The 18,539-nt window shown below is 41.6% G+C and overlaps 1 protein-coding gene across 1 annotated transcript in view; it reads right to left on the bottom strand.

The window, feature by feature from the left end:
• UNC80 (unc-80 homolog, NALCN channel complex subunit) overlaps positions 1–18,539 on the bottom strand; it is a 186,252-nt gene that overhangs the window by 109,766 nt on the left and 57,947 nt on the right. The window contains exons 17-23 of the mRNA XM_063116088.1: positions 17,728–17,897; positions 16,496–16,597; positions 13,522–13,730; positions 13,095–13,201; positions 9,204–9,300; positions 7,401–7,573; positions 2,195–2,407 (exon numbers count right to left, since the gene is read on the bottom strand). Coding sequence (XP_062972158.1) covers positions 2,195–2,407; positions 7,401–7,573; positions 9,204–9,300; positions 13,095–13,201; positions 13,522–13,730; positions 16,496–16,597; positions 17,728–17,897 — 1,071 coding nt within the window. The remainder of the gene's footprint in view (positions 1–2,194; positions 2,408–7,400; positions 7,574–9,203; positions 9,301–13,094; positions 13,202–13,521; positions 13,731–16,495; positions 16,598–17,727; positions 17,898–18,539) is intronic.

Raw genomic sequence — 18,539 nt, 5'->3', positions numbered from 1 at the left:
CTTTATGAGAAAGTTGTACATAATCTGATAGTATATGACTATGCAAGACATTTAAAGGCAATGGCACAATGGTTCTCTCCCCCTGCCCCTCCCCACGGAATGGCAGTGCCCCCATCAGGTAAGGGGGAACCAGTGCTACCATTCAGTGGGGAGGGCGGGGTGGGGGGAGAGCAATAGCCAACCCTGGCCTTACAGCCTGCTCAACGGAGGATTTATTTGCATGTCACTCAAGTGCGCCATGCAAATAGCCATCTGTGGAGTGGTCTCTGAGGGCAGGGTTGGCTAACGTGCCATCCAAAAGTGCCCTGAATGTCTTAGCACACTGCAAAGGTTCCACTTGCAATATTGCCAGGGTATAGTAAATAGAAATGCAGTGACTTACAGATGATAGTCAACTACAGTCCGTGCATTACTGCTCCCATGTTAGTTTGGGTTAGTTTTAAGAATATCTTTCCCCCCCAAAAAATTGATTTGCCTTTTGGCATTTATTTACAATGACAATGTCACATTGTTTGGTGGATTCTCAAACTGGATTAGAATAGATTCGTGAAATTGTGACAAATGAGACTTCTATTTTTTATATTAAATACACACACGCATGCACACGCACACACACACACGCACACACTGAAACAGTTTGGCTGCAATATAACTAATTAAGCTACTACATAAATCCTAGCATTGACAATACTGTGTTTAATTCAGATTTAACTACTTTTGAGCAATCAATTCACAAAGGGAAGAAGTGGAAAGGCTTGTTATCACAGATTTATCTGTTAATTATAGGTTGAATTAATCCATCTTTGTTCAAAACTAGATGGGTTAGAGTGATTGGCCGTTCAATTATATTGCAGGTATGGAAGAATATATTTTTATCAGACCAAGCATGTTCACCCTACATTAATATGAAAGAGAACCACTATATAAATACTATTTTAGACCTAATTGAATAAGAGAACAATCCTATGCCCCCTAGACAGTGTCTGGGGGGATTTAGGATTGTTTGGTTTCTGGGATTTGAGGTCAGATTCAGGGCTCTGACCTCGGAGCCTAGAAACCAGACTCCCCACCCCTTCCCCCGCTCTCTCATAGCTAGAGTGGTTCTCTCCACACCAGCTACATCTCAGCACTTGGAGATAGGAGTGAGGAGACAGGGAGGGGAAGAGGCCGCAGAAACTGATTTATGCCGCTTCCTATCGGGTCTCCAGGTTCCTTCCCTCCCCATCCCTGAAGCCACTGCTAGACTGGCGATGCTGCCCATTTAGGCGAAATGCAGGGCAGCCTGAGCACAAAGGAGAGGATCCCCTCTGTGCTCCAGCTGCCCTGCATAGAATAGTCGGCAACCTCTGATTTCGGAGGCTGGCATCTATCTGGATAGGACTGAACCCTAAACCACATTTATGGGAACAATGACAATATGTGTTGGTGGTGTGAAAACAACAACACTAATTTTATGCATTTTGTGTGTGTGGGAATGCCCTTTAATTAATTACTTTTAACAAGTTATTATTAACAACAACAACAACAACAACAATCCTATAACAACAGTCCTGCTTAGCTATATAGATGAACAGATAGATTCTATACACAAAGAAATAGTTCAGAATCTATTGATTGCTACTTGAATTTGGGTTGTCAGAAACTGGAGGAGAAATGCTATTTCCACTCTGAAAGAATGGTTGTGTAAAGTTTGGGAAGTTGTGGAGATGACTAAGCTAAGAGAGTATGTCTGTTTAAGAGATGGCAGGCAAAAGATGGCCTGTTTTTCTAATGTCTGGTGCCTTTTATTGACTTTATCAGGGCTAGCGACAACGTGGATATTAATGTATATCCAATTCTTTTCTTGTGAAATTTATCACCTTTTTACTAGTTTTATTTGTGTAATAAAATACTACCTAGCTGTTCTGGATGGTATTTTAAGGGCATGTTAGATCCTGTTTGTTTTTTTGTTTTGCACGAATGTTATATTGTTTATTATATTAGGTATTATATTTCCTTATGTATTATAATAAAATATTTTTTAAAAAAGATACTGACTAGTGAAATACTAGCAAAACTGATGTTCTGATTTCTAGCATGTAGCTGTTTCCTGACTAGGCTGCAGGTTGATCTAAAAGGCATCATAGAATTTTCAGAACTGCACACAAATGCTACTGAATAATGCTGGCAAACGAATAAAAGAACTGTAACTTACATCTCCCCACTGATAGAAAAGCTTGGCTGCATTCCACTGTAACTTTTGGTTCCTTTTGTTCCCCACTATTGGGGAGCGCCCACGGGAAAGCCCCTTTTTAGTGATGTTCACGTGGTGCCCCTTCATCCATTCCGGCCAGTTGCCACGGTTACAGCGATGAACAAAGCGAGCACATTCCAGGAAAAGGGATGCTCTTGCCACCACGGGGGCCTCCTAGAATACGTTATCAAAATGTCATTAACAATTTGAAAAACAAGCAATCCTAAAACAACATAATGCCAAAATAACATGTGTGTGACAGGACATTTTATGCAGGTCTGTATTTCTACATAGTGCGTACTTGGTTAATCCTGGCTAATGTATGATAGTTTGCTTCCACTTAGAGATAGTTTTAAATACAGACAGCAGTATATACATCTATTAAATAATTAAATAAATAAAAAAATGACAATTTTAGTGAGGAAGATATCACAGATCACACATGCTTATCATGTTGTTTTAGGCCACAGCTAGACCTAAGGTTTATCCTGGGATCATCCAGGGTTCGCCCCTGCCTGAGCACTGGATCCCCTGTGTGTTACCTAGATGAATAGGTTTGACCCCTGGATGATCCAGGGATAAACCTTAGGTCTAGCCTTATTGAGTTAACAAGGAGAGGCAGGTTAGGAGGTGTTAAGAATTTACCTATGATATTATATTGTGGTAATAGCTTTATCCAAACAAACAATATAATAATTGGAGTTGATCACATAACAAGCTGCTAAGCCTTTTTATTTCTTTGTTTAAAATGTAGAAAAGAATAAGTCTTATTACCTTTACTGACTTTATTCACTTAGGAACAAATACCTACTGAACTCACGGCTAGGTCCCTAATATTCCTAAATGAATCAATGGTGGCAGCTGCAAGCAAGGCTGGACACAAGCCATTTATGTTTTCTTTCATTCCTACTAATGCAGGCTTACTAAAAAAATCATTAAACTGAATGTCCCTCATTTTCAGGCAATGCAGTTTCTCTGAGTCTAGAATTTCTTGCAACAAGTCTTTCAAAAACAAATCACGTCTAACTTATTCAAAGTATTATAGACACTTGGGTCTGATATATTAAGCAATTTAAGGCACAGTCTTATGTACATTTAGACAGAAAAAGTCCTACAATTCCCAGCATGTCCTAGCCAACTCCTTGGTCATGAAAGATTGGGTCAGTTCACACACAACACCAATCCATGGTTTAGCATTACAGGAACAAGCCATGTGTCCATGCACTGTCTCCCCCTCTTCCTCTTTCTTCTGCACTCCATTAAATTAGTTAATTCTTGATTCATTGCAAACCATAGTTTACCAATACATCTGAACAGGCAAACAATGGTTTGCTTTTGTCCTCTACAGCAGGATTGCAAACTAGCTACAAACAGTGCCACAAACCACAGATTAACAATTACGTGGAGTACACGAGGGGAAGAAGGAGTGAGCAGCCTAAGGCTCAGTTATGTAATGCCAAACAATGGTCTAGTGCTACATGTGACCCTCCCACAGTTACAATAGTCAGTTGCTCTAATACAGACAAGAAGACACACACTTATACTCATATTTCATCCATGTACTCAAGGCAGCTGTACATTTTTCCATAGACTTCAATCAATGTATAGAATATCTGTAATATGCCATGTTATATCAACTAGTAAAGGCACGCATGTTGTCAGGAAATCAGTTTTTCTTCTCAGAGCAAGCTGGGTTAACTCTGAGAAGTTTTCAGTAATAGGAACTGAATAGGATTTTGTAGTTCAACCCTCTAGAGCCAGAAGTGATTAGCTTTCAGGGAGGGCGGCTGCTGTTTTTTAAAAAAAATAATACTCACTTTGCTTATTGTTCATCTTACTCCTTGTTATGGTGCAGCAAAGTCAAAGGCTGTTCTTAATTTAGTTTTGTGTTTACTGTTGTACTGTGTTCTTCAAATAGGGCAGAACACTATGCCAGAAAATCTATAGTTTGTGGCAAACGTACTACATGTGTATATAATAATCTCTACACAACTTCCCCAGTGGAACCTGCCACCTCCAATGAATGTATGATATATATGACACATCCACAAAATTCATCACTTTAAAATTAAGTGGTGGTAATATGTAGATATAACTGAGGGGCTGCTCCACGTATCTTGGCTCAATCAGCCTCTGATTACACAAGCTGTAATTCCATCTCCCGTGGACTCTGCCTAAGCCAATTGAAGGTGACACAAGTTTCTGTTTTTGGTTTTATTCAACTTGTCTGTTTGGTTATAAAGACGGAGTGTGGGCGTTAGCATGTGATATTAAAAGGAGGCTGGGAGGGATATAAAGTAAAACCTTGTCCTCTGCCTTACCTTACTGAACTTGGCTATTTTAAAATGTTTTCTCCCTCCTAGCTCACCTCCAGAAACAGAAAAAGAGCTTAACGCAGTGGGGTGTGGCAAGGAAAGGTGGGAAGGGGTTCGGGTTTTGCTTCCCCTCCCCTATGTGTTCTTTTCCGTTTACAAACCTAACCCCCACCCCAGTATTTAATCAAATGAGCAAACCTGTCACACACACACACACACACACACACACACATCATTTGGCCCTAGCGATTCCTCTGGGATCTCAACAAAGAAACGTGTGCGTGTGTGTAGCAGGGAGACCAACTAAAGGGGGTGCAAAGTTCCAGGGAGGGAGAGAATCTTTCAGTAGGAAGAGCAGAGGCCCTTTTCTCCTAGCTGCAGAGATTTAACACCACTCCCACCAGAAGTGTTATGCAAACATGGAAACTACAGAGAAGCAAGGAACATGTGAGAGTTGCTGACCATAGCTGCTCCTCTCTTTCCCACCTCCTCCTCTGGCTAGCTGGATTTAGGGAGACTGAGAGGCCCGGCTCTAAACCTCTCCTAATCTGTTGTGTGGGGATAGTACCCCAATCTATAGATCAATACTCACACAGCATTTGTTTGTGAACCTCCCAGAGAGCTCCGGCTATTGGGTGGTACAGAAATGTAATAAATAAATAAATACATAAATAAATATGTATTTATTTATTTATTATTGATGAAAATCAAAAAAATTATCCCGCCTTTCTGCCTTAGTATGAGGCACTCATGGCTGCTACCAATAAGATCCAATATAATAATAATAATAATAATGCATAAATCAATATGACACATTTATACTACTAATAAAAATAAAACGAGCAAATAATGCCAATCAAGTCACAAAAGAGAACAAGCAAAGGAAAAAAGACAAGTCAGATGAACAAAATTAGGTACCTAAAAGGCCAAAGGCCTGCCGGAACGAAACAATTTTTAGCCTGAAATGGAAAGTCATCAGGAAGGGCACCAAATGAATCTCCTAGGGCAGAGCCTTCTAAAGCCTGGACAAGGCAACAGAGAAGCCTTAGGACATGTTCCTATCCAAGATGCCTCAGACATACGCAGGACCTGCAGCAAGGCCTCTCAAGATAACCTCAGACAGTGGCCAAGCTCACATGGTAGAAGAACTGTGCATTCATGTGCTGGGTGGGGATTGGTTAGGAATGCAGGATAAGTTTAGAAGGGAGCCAAAAGGTTTAAGAAAAACTTGTATATCATCAGGGTCTATATTCTCGATTAGCAAATGTACCCAGTCATCTGCCATTAAAGGCCTAAGTTCTTAAAAACGGCCAGGCACCTTCAGGGGAAAATAGTGCCTTTGTGGAATGATTTTTGTGGCAAAAAAGGGGAAGGGGTTAAAACAACAACAACAACAACAGCACTATGGTCCCAGTCTGGATTGGAAGCTCGAAGGCTGCGTTTTCTAAAGAAAACAACATGGGCCATTCTAAGCACGTTAAGTTAGAACGCTTTGAACTGAAAGGTGTAGTTTGTCCATGAATTGCTGAAAAGGGGTTAGTTGCTTGGCAACATGAGCCCACTGTTCTTCACTGCATAATCAGTTTCAGCAAGATCGTATTCCTAAAGACTTGTCTCAGACTAGAGGGATTCATGATGTAAATTCCTATTGACCCATTCGAAATAAAAGGAAATGCTATAAACATTATATTTAGAGATAGCATACTGAATGTCAGAGCATTATGCAAATACCCTGCAATAGCTTACCTTATGCCCAGAGCAATCTGAAGAAGTAGCAAGAGAAAGATGAAGATGTGTGACAGAATGGATAAAGATGAATTCACATCACAGAGAAACACATCACAAATGAGGAGAAATGAATCAGCCAGGAGATGCATAGCTGAAAAGAACCACAGGTTACCACTTTCACCGTCAACAGAAAACAAAGCAAAACATGGCTGCAAAATTCTAACAAGATGGACACTTCCTTTGGAATGCTGCTTTCAAAATGGCCTCCACATTTCTTCTATTATAGTATTTTATGCCTTCCCAAGGGCGGCTAAAACTGGCTGCTGCCTAATAGAATTGACTTTAAAAAAAAGTCAAAAAGTGTCCAGAAGGAATCGAAGTGACATGACGAGGCTAGCGAGTTGTAAACATGTGAGCATATGTAGAAATGCCTATAATTACAAGCCATGCAACACAAAAGGACTCCTTTTGCATGGCAATCGCTGTAAAACCAACAACAGGCAAGGAGTGCTCGAGTGGTGGATGAAATGAGAGGAAAGCAAGAGGTATAAAGGAGCTCAAGCAACTGCACAGATTGGATCGGAATCTATGCTAGGCTTGGATCATCTAGGCCTTGGATCCACAAATCACCGTGCTATAAATAAACCATAAACCAAATGCTTTGAAGACTCCCTCCACTGCACCCCCAGTGAATAACTACTCTTCTGGTTTGCTTTCATTATTAATAGCATCGGCTGAATTTCTCCATGGAATTCCAGTAGTCAGAGCCATATCTGCCACTCTTATGTTTCTCAGACATTTACAAAGACTTCGTAAGTGGAGACGTGAAGTGTGGAGCCTTAAAGAAATGTAAATAATAAAAGAGCTGTTTTCATTAGGCGCAGCATAAATCTAGTAAATCAAATGTTCTATCCATATCTATAGTCAAAGACGGACCAAAACAACAACCGCCGTACCCCCTATTTGTTAATCATTGTGCTTAGCAATTCTATACTTTGTTGTTGTTTTCTCCTGCCCACACACCCCATCAGTCTACACCAGTTATGATGCCTTATGTCCTGGCTTGTGCATCATTGAATTATTGGTGGAAAACAGTGTACGTGAGCATTCACGCAGCGACTTACGAGATCAAGGGCAGCTGCCAAAATTGAAGCGTCAGGGATTGTTCCTGGTTCGCAACAGTTTAAGAGAAACTGAAAACGCTTCATGCCTTGTCGTATTGCTCCCAGGTTTACAACATTCTTGGATTTGCCTCCCTCTTGGTTGGAAGCCAGGTGGTCATCATAGGTCTGGCAACCTTAAAAGAGAATACAAAAGGGGTGGGGGGTGGGAGAGAGGGGAAAGAGAAGGGCCCCACAAGAGATTAAACATAAAATGGGCTCACAGGAATTCCTGGCACATGTGGCTCCTATTTATTTGCCCTGTGCATGATCACCAAGCCTAACGAAAGGATAGAGACATGCATGAGGATCTTCCATGAGTGCAATGATAACTGTGAACTCTGAGGAAATATTTCATCTCAGCTAGTAATGGAGAAAATGGGTGAGGGAGGATACATACTGACTTAACATTGCAAAGTGAGTGTTATCAGAGGGCATATCTAGACTAGGCAATATCCAGGGGATCACCCCCGGGGTCATCCCTGTATGTCCACATGACGCACAGGGGATTCCGGGGGCAGGGAGGGATGATTCCTCCCTTTCTCGGGATAGACGGGACAGCTTTAATCCTGACTTTTCAACAGACGTCCCCAGTGGGATATTTAAAAAACTTTAAATATCCCACTGGGGACACCGAATACCTTCAAAGGAATTAGGGCCAGAAAGAGCCCAACTATCACTTCTATTTAAATAGTATCAGATAGAAATAGTTATATGACTATTTGGTATAGCACCTCTCTTTGTATGGAAATGTATTGCATGATGGCGCAATGGCTAAAGGATTCATACATTGATGTAGTAATGTTACTTCCATGTTTGACACTGCACTATGTAATGTCAGATCTTGAAGAGTACTATGAAAAATACAAAGAGAACAAAATTCATTGAGATGGGATGCTGCATTCCTTTTTCAGTACAAAAATAGGAGAATGTCAAGATGCAAGGGTGTTTCCTTGGTAACAAGGAGCTCACATCTGCAACCGGATGGCTCTGAAGTATTTGAAAGCATATAATTCCTATCCCTGTTTTAATAGGAAAGAACATGCTTTCTTCTCAGATGCCGCTGTTTTAAAAATAACAAAACAATTAAACGTTTGTCTCACAGAACCATTCTTAATATTATTAATTATATCATTAAAGGGACAGCATCTTTCTAAGAAATGGTATGAAGACACAAGACAAGCGAACACAGAAGAAAAGAGATAATTAAAACACATTTTGTACAGGGTTTTCCATTTCATCAGTGCTGAATTTTACAGAAAATGGTAGATGATCAATAATGGGGAATAAAAGCTAGAGGGCAACATCCATCAAGGAGTGAAATTAAATATTAGCATAATATGTTTGAAACCAGATATCTGCTTTCAAATAATTTCACCTTTTTCACAAGTGGTGGGTTTTTATTTTTGGAAGTCCAAATGTTACTTTAGCTTAATTTATTGGCCCACATTTGCTTTTTCCTTCTTGACTAGAATTGCATTGAAATCAAAATGGCATAAGGAGAAAAGGAGAAAGAAATGGCTGCTAAGTGTGCAGAGCCAGAGAGAGAGAGAGAGAGAGAGAGGGAAACAGAATGGGCACAAAGTGATGTTTTTAAAGTGTAGAGGGTAAATTAAAGGAGGAAGGTAACCAAAAAAAAAGTTAAAAGCCGAACAAAGGGAGAGGAAAAATAAAAAGGACTGAAGAAACAGAACCCTGATTTCTAACCATCTTTTCCTTCTGTGTGATGAAGCTTGGATGGGTGTCTTCGGCAGGTGTGCCATTTACCAAGCCGCTTGAAGAAATTCTCCTCTTCGTCGCGCCCATTCTCCATGCCACTTCCTGGCCCTCCTTCTGACAGCTTCACTGCACTAGTAAATTTCACCTAAACAAAAGAGGGTGTGTCATTTCTTGTTAATATGCCCTCTTTCAAGCAACTACTTCTGATGTACCCAGTCTCCATTCTTGTAACTACAAAGATTTAAATGCACACTTCTATATAAAAGCAACCAAACTGGGAACATCAAGGCCAAAGAGGCAGAGAAGAAGAAGCTGCTGGCCAGCTTTCTTGTTCGTTTAACTGTGTTTAGCTTCCTCCTTATCTTCCTACTCCTCAGAAAAATTAGCCACTAAAGAGAGAGATAAGCACAGATAAACAGCAAACAAAGGAATCCAGTTAGTGGCTTCTCCTTCCGTGCCTGTTTGATTGCGATACTCTCCAGCTTGCTGAACCTGTTGCTTGGGGAACCTTGACAGGTCTCAGGCGTCAGGAAAAGGCGGACAGCATCCTTGTGGCGAGTGTAGCATGTGGTTCCAAAGTTTAGCTACTATGAAGGCTTCAAGAAAAGACAGGTGAAAGTTCCAAGGCTGCCCACCTGGCCTTCCCTACACAGTATCCCAAATGTGGGGAAGCAGACAAATTCACTCTGCAGGTTACAAAATCCTCAAAAGGGCCGGAGATACCCTAAACATATAAAAATAATGGAGGCAGAGCTATAGGATGCTGGCAGTCAACAGAACGAAGAAGCACAGATCGGTAAATAACTAGTGCCCCATGAACATTCTCTTCTATACCTGTCTCTTGATCTTTAAGATGAACCAATGACAATGTCTTCTCTATATGATCCCTGCATTGAGCAGGGGATTGGACTCGATGGCCTGATAGGCCCCTTCCAACTCTACTATTCTATGATTTTATGACAACCAAAACACAAGTCGAGTACTCACAGATCAAGCTACAACGATCACTAATGAGGTCCCCACCCCATCAGCAAAGTGGAATGCTCATCTCCCATTTGTACACACTCCCTGTTCAGCCTCATAACCATTTCCCAAAGAGGGAAGTGGTAGGACAGTAATTTATTTATTTATTAATAAATAAGGGCCTTCTCTGCTGTGGCACCCCGGCTGTGGAATGAGCTCCCTAAGGCGGTTCGCTTGGCACCTACATTATATGCTTTTAGATGCCAGGTGAAGACGTTTTTATTCTCCCAGCATTTTAACGGTCTATAAATAAATTTTAACTTGGTGTTTTAAATTTGTAATTTTGCACTGCTGCTGTTTTCATCTGGTTGAGCTTTTATATTGTATTTTATATTATGGTTTTATACTGTTGTTTTATACTTTGAATGTTTTTAATTTTTGTGAACCGCCCAGAGAGCTCCAGCTATTGGGCGGTATAGAAATGTAATAAATAAATACAAATAAATAAATAAATATTATATTTCTATACTCCCCTCCATTAGCCAAAGCTCTATGTGTGGTTCAAAAATGAACTTAAAAGTATAAAACAAGATAGCATAGTAAAACTTAATATAAAACCATAAGTTTAAAACAGAATAAAACCAAAGTAAGAACCAAGAAAAAAGCCAGCAGCAGTACAAAGACCTAAAACACAGTAACGGAAAATTAAAGGGCTAAAAGCGTGAGAGAAAAAGATCTTCACCTGGCGCCAGAGAAACCACAATGTAGGCACTGGGTGAGCCTCTCTGCGGAGGGCATTCCACAACCAGGGTGCCACCACCAAAAAGGCTCTCTTCCTTAGTAGCCACCCGCCTCGCCTCATGCAGCAGGAGCCTCTGAGGATGATCTTAGGGTCCAGGCAGATATATATATATGTCATTGATAAGGATCAGGAAGCAGGTTGGGTCAATAAGTCAGTTTTATATGGCCCCTGGCTCTACTCTCTGAGGTGGCAGTCTAGAGACAGGAGTGACAGGGATGCAAGGCATGACCAGCAATCTGAAACTGACTTATTCCTCTTTACCAGACAATTTCTATCTCACCTAGGAAGTCTAGATGATTGTGAGCAAGGCCAAGGTCCCCTTGCCCATAACATGCAAATTGGTTTCTGGGCTCAATTCAAGGTGTTGGTCTTAAACTACAAAGCACTAAACCACTTAGGAATTGGCTATCTAGCAGGCCATCTGTGATGTAATAATAATAATAATAATAATAATAATAATAATAATAATAATAATAATAATTGTTACCTGCCTCTCCCTCCGGATCAAGGCGGGGTACAACATAAATGCAAATGCCATAAAATACATATAATTAAAATATTTAAAGCGAATACATTATTAAAAGCAGCACATTATTAAAAGGTGTCTTAAAATTCAACTGGGTAGGCCTGCCGGAAGAGATCAGCCTTTATAGCTTTCTTAAAATCTGGAAGTCTGTTACGTTGACGAATCTCTCCCGGCAGGTCATTCCATAATCTGGGAGCGGCAGAGAAAAAGGTCCTCTGGGTAATAGTTGTCAGCCTTGTTTTTATTGACTGGAGTAAATTCTTCCCAGAGGACCTGAATGTGTGAGGCGCATTGTATGGGAGAAGGCGATCCTGCAGGTAGCCTGGACCCAAATCATGTAGGGCTTTAAAGGTGATAACCAACACTTTATACTTTGCCCAGAAACTAATTGGCAGCCAGTGAAGAAATTTTAAAACTGGTGTAATGTGGCCACCCCTAGGTGTACCCCTAGCCTGGCTGCCATATTTTGAACTAGTTGAAGTATCCGAACTAGGCACAAAGGTAGCCCTATGTAGAACGCATTGCAGAAGTCAAGCCTCGAAGTTACCAGCATGTGCACAACCACCTTTAGGTCTTCTAACTCTAGGAAGGAGCGCAGCTGGCATATTAGCCGAAGCTGATAATAGGCTCTCCTGGCTGTCCCATCTATCTGGGTTGCCTAGTTATTAAGAACTGCAAGATAGGCTGTTTTGAGGACACCATTACCCACGGAGGCCTATTGGTTGGACACACATGAAAGAGCCTTTCTCCTGTGTTACTCCAAACTATAGAATGCGCTCCTTCAAGAACTATGATTGGCCTTCATTCTCTTGTGCTTTAAAAAAAGTGTGAAGACCCATCTTTTTAATTTAGTCTTTCAAACTATGTAATTGATTTAATGCTTTACTGCATTTAATGCTCTTGGATATTTTTTTAATTGTGTTAAGGTTTTAGTGTTTTAATTTGTTGTTGAATCCAAGGAGCAAAAGACGCTATCACTTTTTGGCTTGAAACAACATCCATGAGGGCCTCTGTTTCATGGTCTAGCACAAGTGGGCAACTTGTGGCCCTCCAGATATTTTGGCCTGCAACTTTCCTCATCCCTCACCCATTGGCTATGCTGGTTAGGTCTGAAGGGAACTGTAGGCCAAAACATTTGGAGGACCACAAATTGCCTACCCTGTTCTAAAGGAACATATTTTGTAGTTTCTTCTTGTCAACAATAACCATTCAAGAAAGACATAATGAATCTTGACTCTGTGCAATATGGGGCGCGGGGGAGAACCTACCTCACAAATCTGAGGATAAATGAAATAAGAAAATTTTGCTACTCAACCTAAGCCTTCAGAATAGGACATAAATGATATAGTCATTTCCACAATTCTAACTTTGAACAACTGCAGGATTCCTTTCCAAAAGAGGCAATTTTGAGATCAGTTAAGTAAAATCTTCCAGTTTGATTGTTTCTGATCTTTAACATGAAGTATTACATATTAACAGACTGCAATCTATAAGTCTAAGTTCTATTTTTGGAATTTCACCCTCAGTCCTATTCAACTGCTATTGATGTTTTTTTATTTTCTACAGGAGTGAAACATGGATACTTTCATGACACTACATGCATCTCCCCACACGTCATCCCTTCGCCACCCTGAGGCAACTTAGCTACCTTTGAACTTTGCCTGATGAAAGAGAGACGGTCTACAGAGCTGATATCCAGAAGGTCTTCTACACCATCTGCCAGACCAGAAAGGGATGAGCGTTTCAGCCAATTCCCTGTTATACACAGAAGACATAAGTATGTCAGAATCTACCATCAATAAATGTGAATCCCTCACTAGTGCTGAGGAAGCTACGTACACAAGAGTACAAATCTGGAAATTGAAATTCTGGTGTACAAAAAAGAAAACACTGCATTTTAGATTGAAAAGGACACTAATCAATATGGAGGAAGACTGAATAATACTTATTCTTTTAGTACTGTTGAAATCTGAGCAGAAGATTTCTTTGAAGATCTTTGTCCACCGACTGACATATAAAAATTACGGAAATAGTAAAAGTTATAGAACAATATCAAGAAAGAGACACACATTCACCTAAGGGGAGTTTGAGTTTCTTTCGGAGCGAGATCCGTCTTGAGCGGGAGCGGGAGCGCCTCTCCGTGGTTGTCCCTGAGTGTGCAGTCGTGCACTCTGAGGTATCCGGCTCAGACTGGCTGCTTGTATCACTCGCTGCACTCTGTGATTTGAACATCTTTCGCCAGAAATCTTTCCGGCCTAAGGCTGCTCCTTGCATTTGTTCATCGCTGTGAGGAAACAATTACATGGTTTGTCACACTTAGCCGAATGTACCCAGGAGTGCAAAACACATGGCAGCACTTTATCTTTTTATGTTTTACCCTGTGCTCTTGTAATAAGAGCATTAAATGGCATTTGGTTTGCTTGCTTTGGCCTTCAGCTGGCTTGCCAATGTCTTTTGTATGCCGGTGGAAGGACAGCAGAAAGGGAGCCAACAGAGCCTTCCTCAGCAGGGAGTTCTACAGCCTGGAAGTGGCCACTAAGGAGACCCACTCTCATGTCACCGCCAAACACACCTCTGAATGTGGCAGTCTCAAAAGAAGGCCCCTCCAGAAGATCTTAAGACCTGAGCAGGCTCATATGGGAGAAGGCAGTCTTTCTAGTAGCCTGGTCCCAACTGTATAGGGCTCTATAAGAACATAACCAGTACTTTGAACTGTGCCCAGAAACAGACCAGTAGCCAGTGAAATGAGGGAGTTACATGCTCCCTGTAACTCACCCTGGACAACAGTCTGGCTGTAGCATTCTGGACCAGCTGAAGATTCCAAACAGTTTTCAAAAGTACCCCCATGTAGAGCAAATTGCAGTAACACAAATAGAATGTAACTAAGCCATGTGTGACCATGGGCAGATCAGGCATCTCCAAGAACATGTGCAGTTGATGCTCAGCTGTGAAAACACACTCCTGGCCACCACAAAACCTGGCATCCAAGTTCAAAGCAGAGTCCAGTAGTGCACCCAAACTGCAAGGCTGAGCCTAAAGGGGGCTGTAACCCCATCCAGCACAGGCTGAATCCTTATTAAGAATGTAAGAATATAAGAAGAACCATGCCGGATCAGACCAAGGGTTCATCTAGTCCAACACACTGTTCACACAGTGGCCAAAGAACTGTCGACCAGGAACCCACAAGCTGGGCAGGGGTGCAACAGCACCCTCCCGCCCATGTTCCTCAGCAACTGGTGTTTACAGGCTTACAGCTTCTGACACTGGAGGTAACACATAGCCATCAGGACTAGAAACCATTTATACCCTTCTCCTCCAGGAATTTACCCACCAGGTAAATTCTCGATGGGGGGGGGGGTATTTCAACCTTAAAATTAGATGCGAGCTTGAGAAAATATTCAAATTTGCATTAATTGCTTGAGCAGTATTGCATTGAAGATGAAACCTCATCAAACAAAATTGTCCAACTAAACAAACCAGACACAAATTCATTTACTCTACTACTTGTTCTGAGTAATTATTCTTAGCGTGTTTGCCAATTACAAAACACTGTTTTCTCCAAAAACCAGGTCTTGGGTCCCCACAATCCCTCTTCAATTTAACCCAATGTAATTATTTCTATGGCAACAGATAGTGTCTACTGCAACACAGAGAAGCTTATAGGGGAAGTGGGAATGTAATGGGAAGCCAGGTTGCAGGTCCTGGCAGAATGAAAGGAAGACATATTTTCAACTAGGGAAATGTCCCCTCCATTTACCCAGTTGTTTATTTACTGAAATCTATTTTTATATTTCCCCACCTCCACCCCTTAGAAATGTCACAGGATAATTTTCTTCATCATGAATCTAGCTATCTTAGTCATATGGGAGTTTCTTCCAGGTATGTGTGTTATAGGATTGCAATGAGGCAGAGCAATCCTACCAATGGATGGGTGGGAAATCTGAAGGCAGGGAAACTAACTAGCAAACACACTAAGAATAATTATCCAAAGGCAGGATAGAAAGGAGCTGGTCTTTTCCTCCCTCGCCCCCGTTTTCAGGGATCTCCCCCCCCCCACTTTACTGTCACGATTTCCTCTCACTGATTGCAATGTAAGGAAAATTATGTCTGCCCGCTCCAGGGCTGGCTTGCATTTCCCTATTTCTGGGAGCCTATTGGGGTAATGGGAGCACCATGGATCCTGAAGAGACTCGCTTCGAATATTATTGCAAAAACAAGACACCCAAATCAGGCCACCCCACATTCTATACACATAAAAACGCATGGTTTGAACAATTGTAGCAGCATGCCATTTGCGAGGCCTTGGCTAGTGTAAAATCATCAGCACAAGTTATGTTCATGTGGGTGTTTGTGGTTTATAACCTGTGGTGAGAAGTTGTGGTTCTCACCTGAAATCTGCTACTTCCCCTTTTAAGTGTGTTTGGCCAGTGTTTGACTCCCTCCTGTTTTCTGACCTGAGGCTGAAAGCCCATGTCCCCACAACAAGGATGGATGGGTCCCATGGAAAACCAAATCCAGGCCAGGCCAGGCCAGGCCCAACCCCAGAGTGGCAGAGGTGCAGGTTCAGTAAAAGCGGACAGCTTACAGGTTTATTTTGGTTTTTTTTTCATGTATGCCCTTGTTTTGCTCCCTTGGCCTATTTGTCTCGCTAATCTGTTGACTTTTTAAAATAAAGTTTGTTTCCAATTGGGTTTGGCCATGTAATTTGGAGGTTGTCTGTCCAGACCTCAGGAAGGGATTACCCTCCCACCACCACCAGGGAACACTACCTAACATGTAGAAGTGTGGTGAATAACAGGCCCCACCCCACCCCCTGAGAGAGGGAAAAAAGTGACATATCTATTAATGCCAGTGTATCGGAAGGTAACCAGAAGCTTTGCCTTTTTTGTTGTGTTTTAAGAACTCTGGGTATTATTATTATTATTATTATTTATTTATATAGCACCATCAATGTACATGGTGCTGTACAGAGTAAAACAGTAAATAGCAAGACTCTGCCGCATAGGCTTACAATCTAATAGACTTTAGAACTCTAAAGTATTTACTTACTGCTCTGGAGTCTGCATGGGGCGGCTTGAGATGTAACTACGGGATTCATCAGGAGCAGAAGATGCCTGTCCTTTGTCAATAACAACACTTCCCACTTCAGATCTATGCAGACAAAAAACATAATCAGGGGATTATTAATGAAGGATGGTGCTTGTCGGGGACCAGGTTCGCACGTAATGACAACCCGTGGTTTAAACAATCCATGGTCTGTGAACCACAAGCAGGAGAAAGCAAGTGAGCTGCCTCCTGCATGCCCCCCACTTATCCAACAAACTAGGTTGGTTTGTTGTTGGGTCAACCGCTAGGTTGTTTAGCCCCTAAATAATCCATTGTTACCGGTTTGTATGACACGCTCAGCAACCTACAAATGAGCCGACTGTAGGGTGTTGATTAAAAGCAAAAGTGGTTGGTGTGCAGCAGGCAGTGTGTCCACCCGCTCCTGCTCATCCCAAATGGCTCATGGCGTGTTTAACCCATAGGCTGTCATTATGTCCATACTGCCTGAGTGTCTCTGAACTCAGGGTTGCTTTTTGAAAGGAAAAAAAGACAGGTCAGCGTGTTCCCATTACAGCAATCTCCTCAACTGTATATGTTGTCATCACAAATCTGTTACAACAAGACTCAAGATGGCTCAAAATATGCTAATACTCAGGTTATTGAATATCCAGTTTCTAAGCGTCACAGTCACAGCTTGTTGTATACTCTGAAGAAAGTTTCACTATGTTTACTGAGATCTTAGGTATGAGAACAAGTATGCCTAGGATTGCAACATAAACATGGTTAGGGTCAGGCTATAATTTTCATATAGATTCTTTGAAAATAGCAAGAAACAAACATACAACAACAGGAACCTAAGTCTGGATCTCTCAGGTCCAAATTATGATCTGCTTTGACAAGTCTACCTAATCCACCTGCCTTGTGCATGTTCCATGTCTAGCAGGACAGCCTTTCAGACGAATAATGTAACATGAGTGCAACCGTTAAGTATGCTTCAGTGCCACATATCTAAAGACATCCATATCAACCATGTAAGCCTATTATTGGAGGAGCAAGGATTTTGTTATACGCATTTTAAGATAGAGCAAATATTGTCAATATTATTTATTTTCTTACCAAAGCTGGATCCTCTAGAGGGTGAGCTGCTTGATAGGGCACCCATCTGCATTCAGGGCAAGGTTGGCCTTGCCGCATCATTCACGTATCTCTGTGCCCTTTCCACTCCTGATACAAACCTTTTACTGCCTGATGGTTTGGGTTCCTGTTCAGTAGTTTCCTCTGCTTTTCTCCCTGGTGCCAACTTCTCAGCACTATCCAAAAGGGCACTAAGAGCTACTCTTCTAAAGACATTTCCATGAGCCTCCTTGATGAACTGAACCAGTTGTCGGATGTCACAGTACAATCCCTAAAGAATGCAGAGCGTGGCAAGCAAGAAATAAAGGAAGAACAAAAGGGCATTGTGTTATGATGTCAGCAACAGGAAGCATAAAAACAAACTTCAAAGTGGTCTTGATAGGCTGCAGTGCTGGGCTGAAAACAACAGAATGAAATTTAATAGGGATCAATGCCAAGTTCTACATCTAGGAAATCAAAACCAAATGCACAGTTACAAGATGGGGATACTTGGCTCAGCAATACTACAAACGAGAAGGATCTTTGAATTGTTGTAGATCACAAGCTGGATATGAGCCAACAGTGCAATATGGCTGCAAGAAAGGCCAATGCTATTTTGGGCTGCATTAATAGAAGTATAGTTTCCAAATCACGTGAGGTACTGGTTCCTCTCTATTCGGCCCTGGTTAGGCCTCATCTAGAGTATTGCGTCCAATTCTGGGCTCCACAATTCAAGAAGGACGCAGACAAGCTGGAGTGTGTTCAGAGGAGGGCAACCGGGATGATCAGGGGTCTGGAAACAAAGCCCTATGAAGAGAGACTGAAAGAACTGGGCATGTTTAGCCTGGAGAAGAGAAGATTGAGGGGAGACATGATAGCACTCTTCAAAGACTTAAAAGGTTGTCACACAGAGGAGGGCCAGGATCTCTTCTCG

Source organism: Elgaria multicarinata, chromosome 2, assembly GCF_023053635.1.
Source record: "Elgaria multicarinata webbii isolate HBS135686 ecotype San Diego chromosome 2, rElgMul1.1.pri, whole genome shotgun sequence".
Classification (NCBI taxonomy): Eukaryota; Metazoa; Chordata; class Lepidosauria; order Squamata; family Anguidae; genus Elgaria; species Elgaria multicarinata.
The sequence above is the reverse complement of the archived record's forward strand: the minus strand, read 5'-3'. Positions and strand labels throughout refer to the sequence as shown.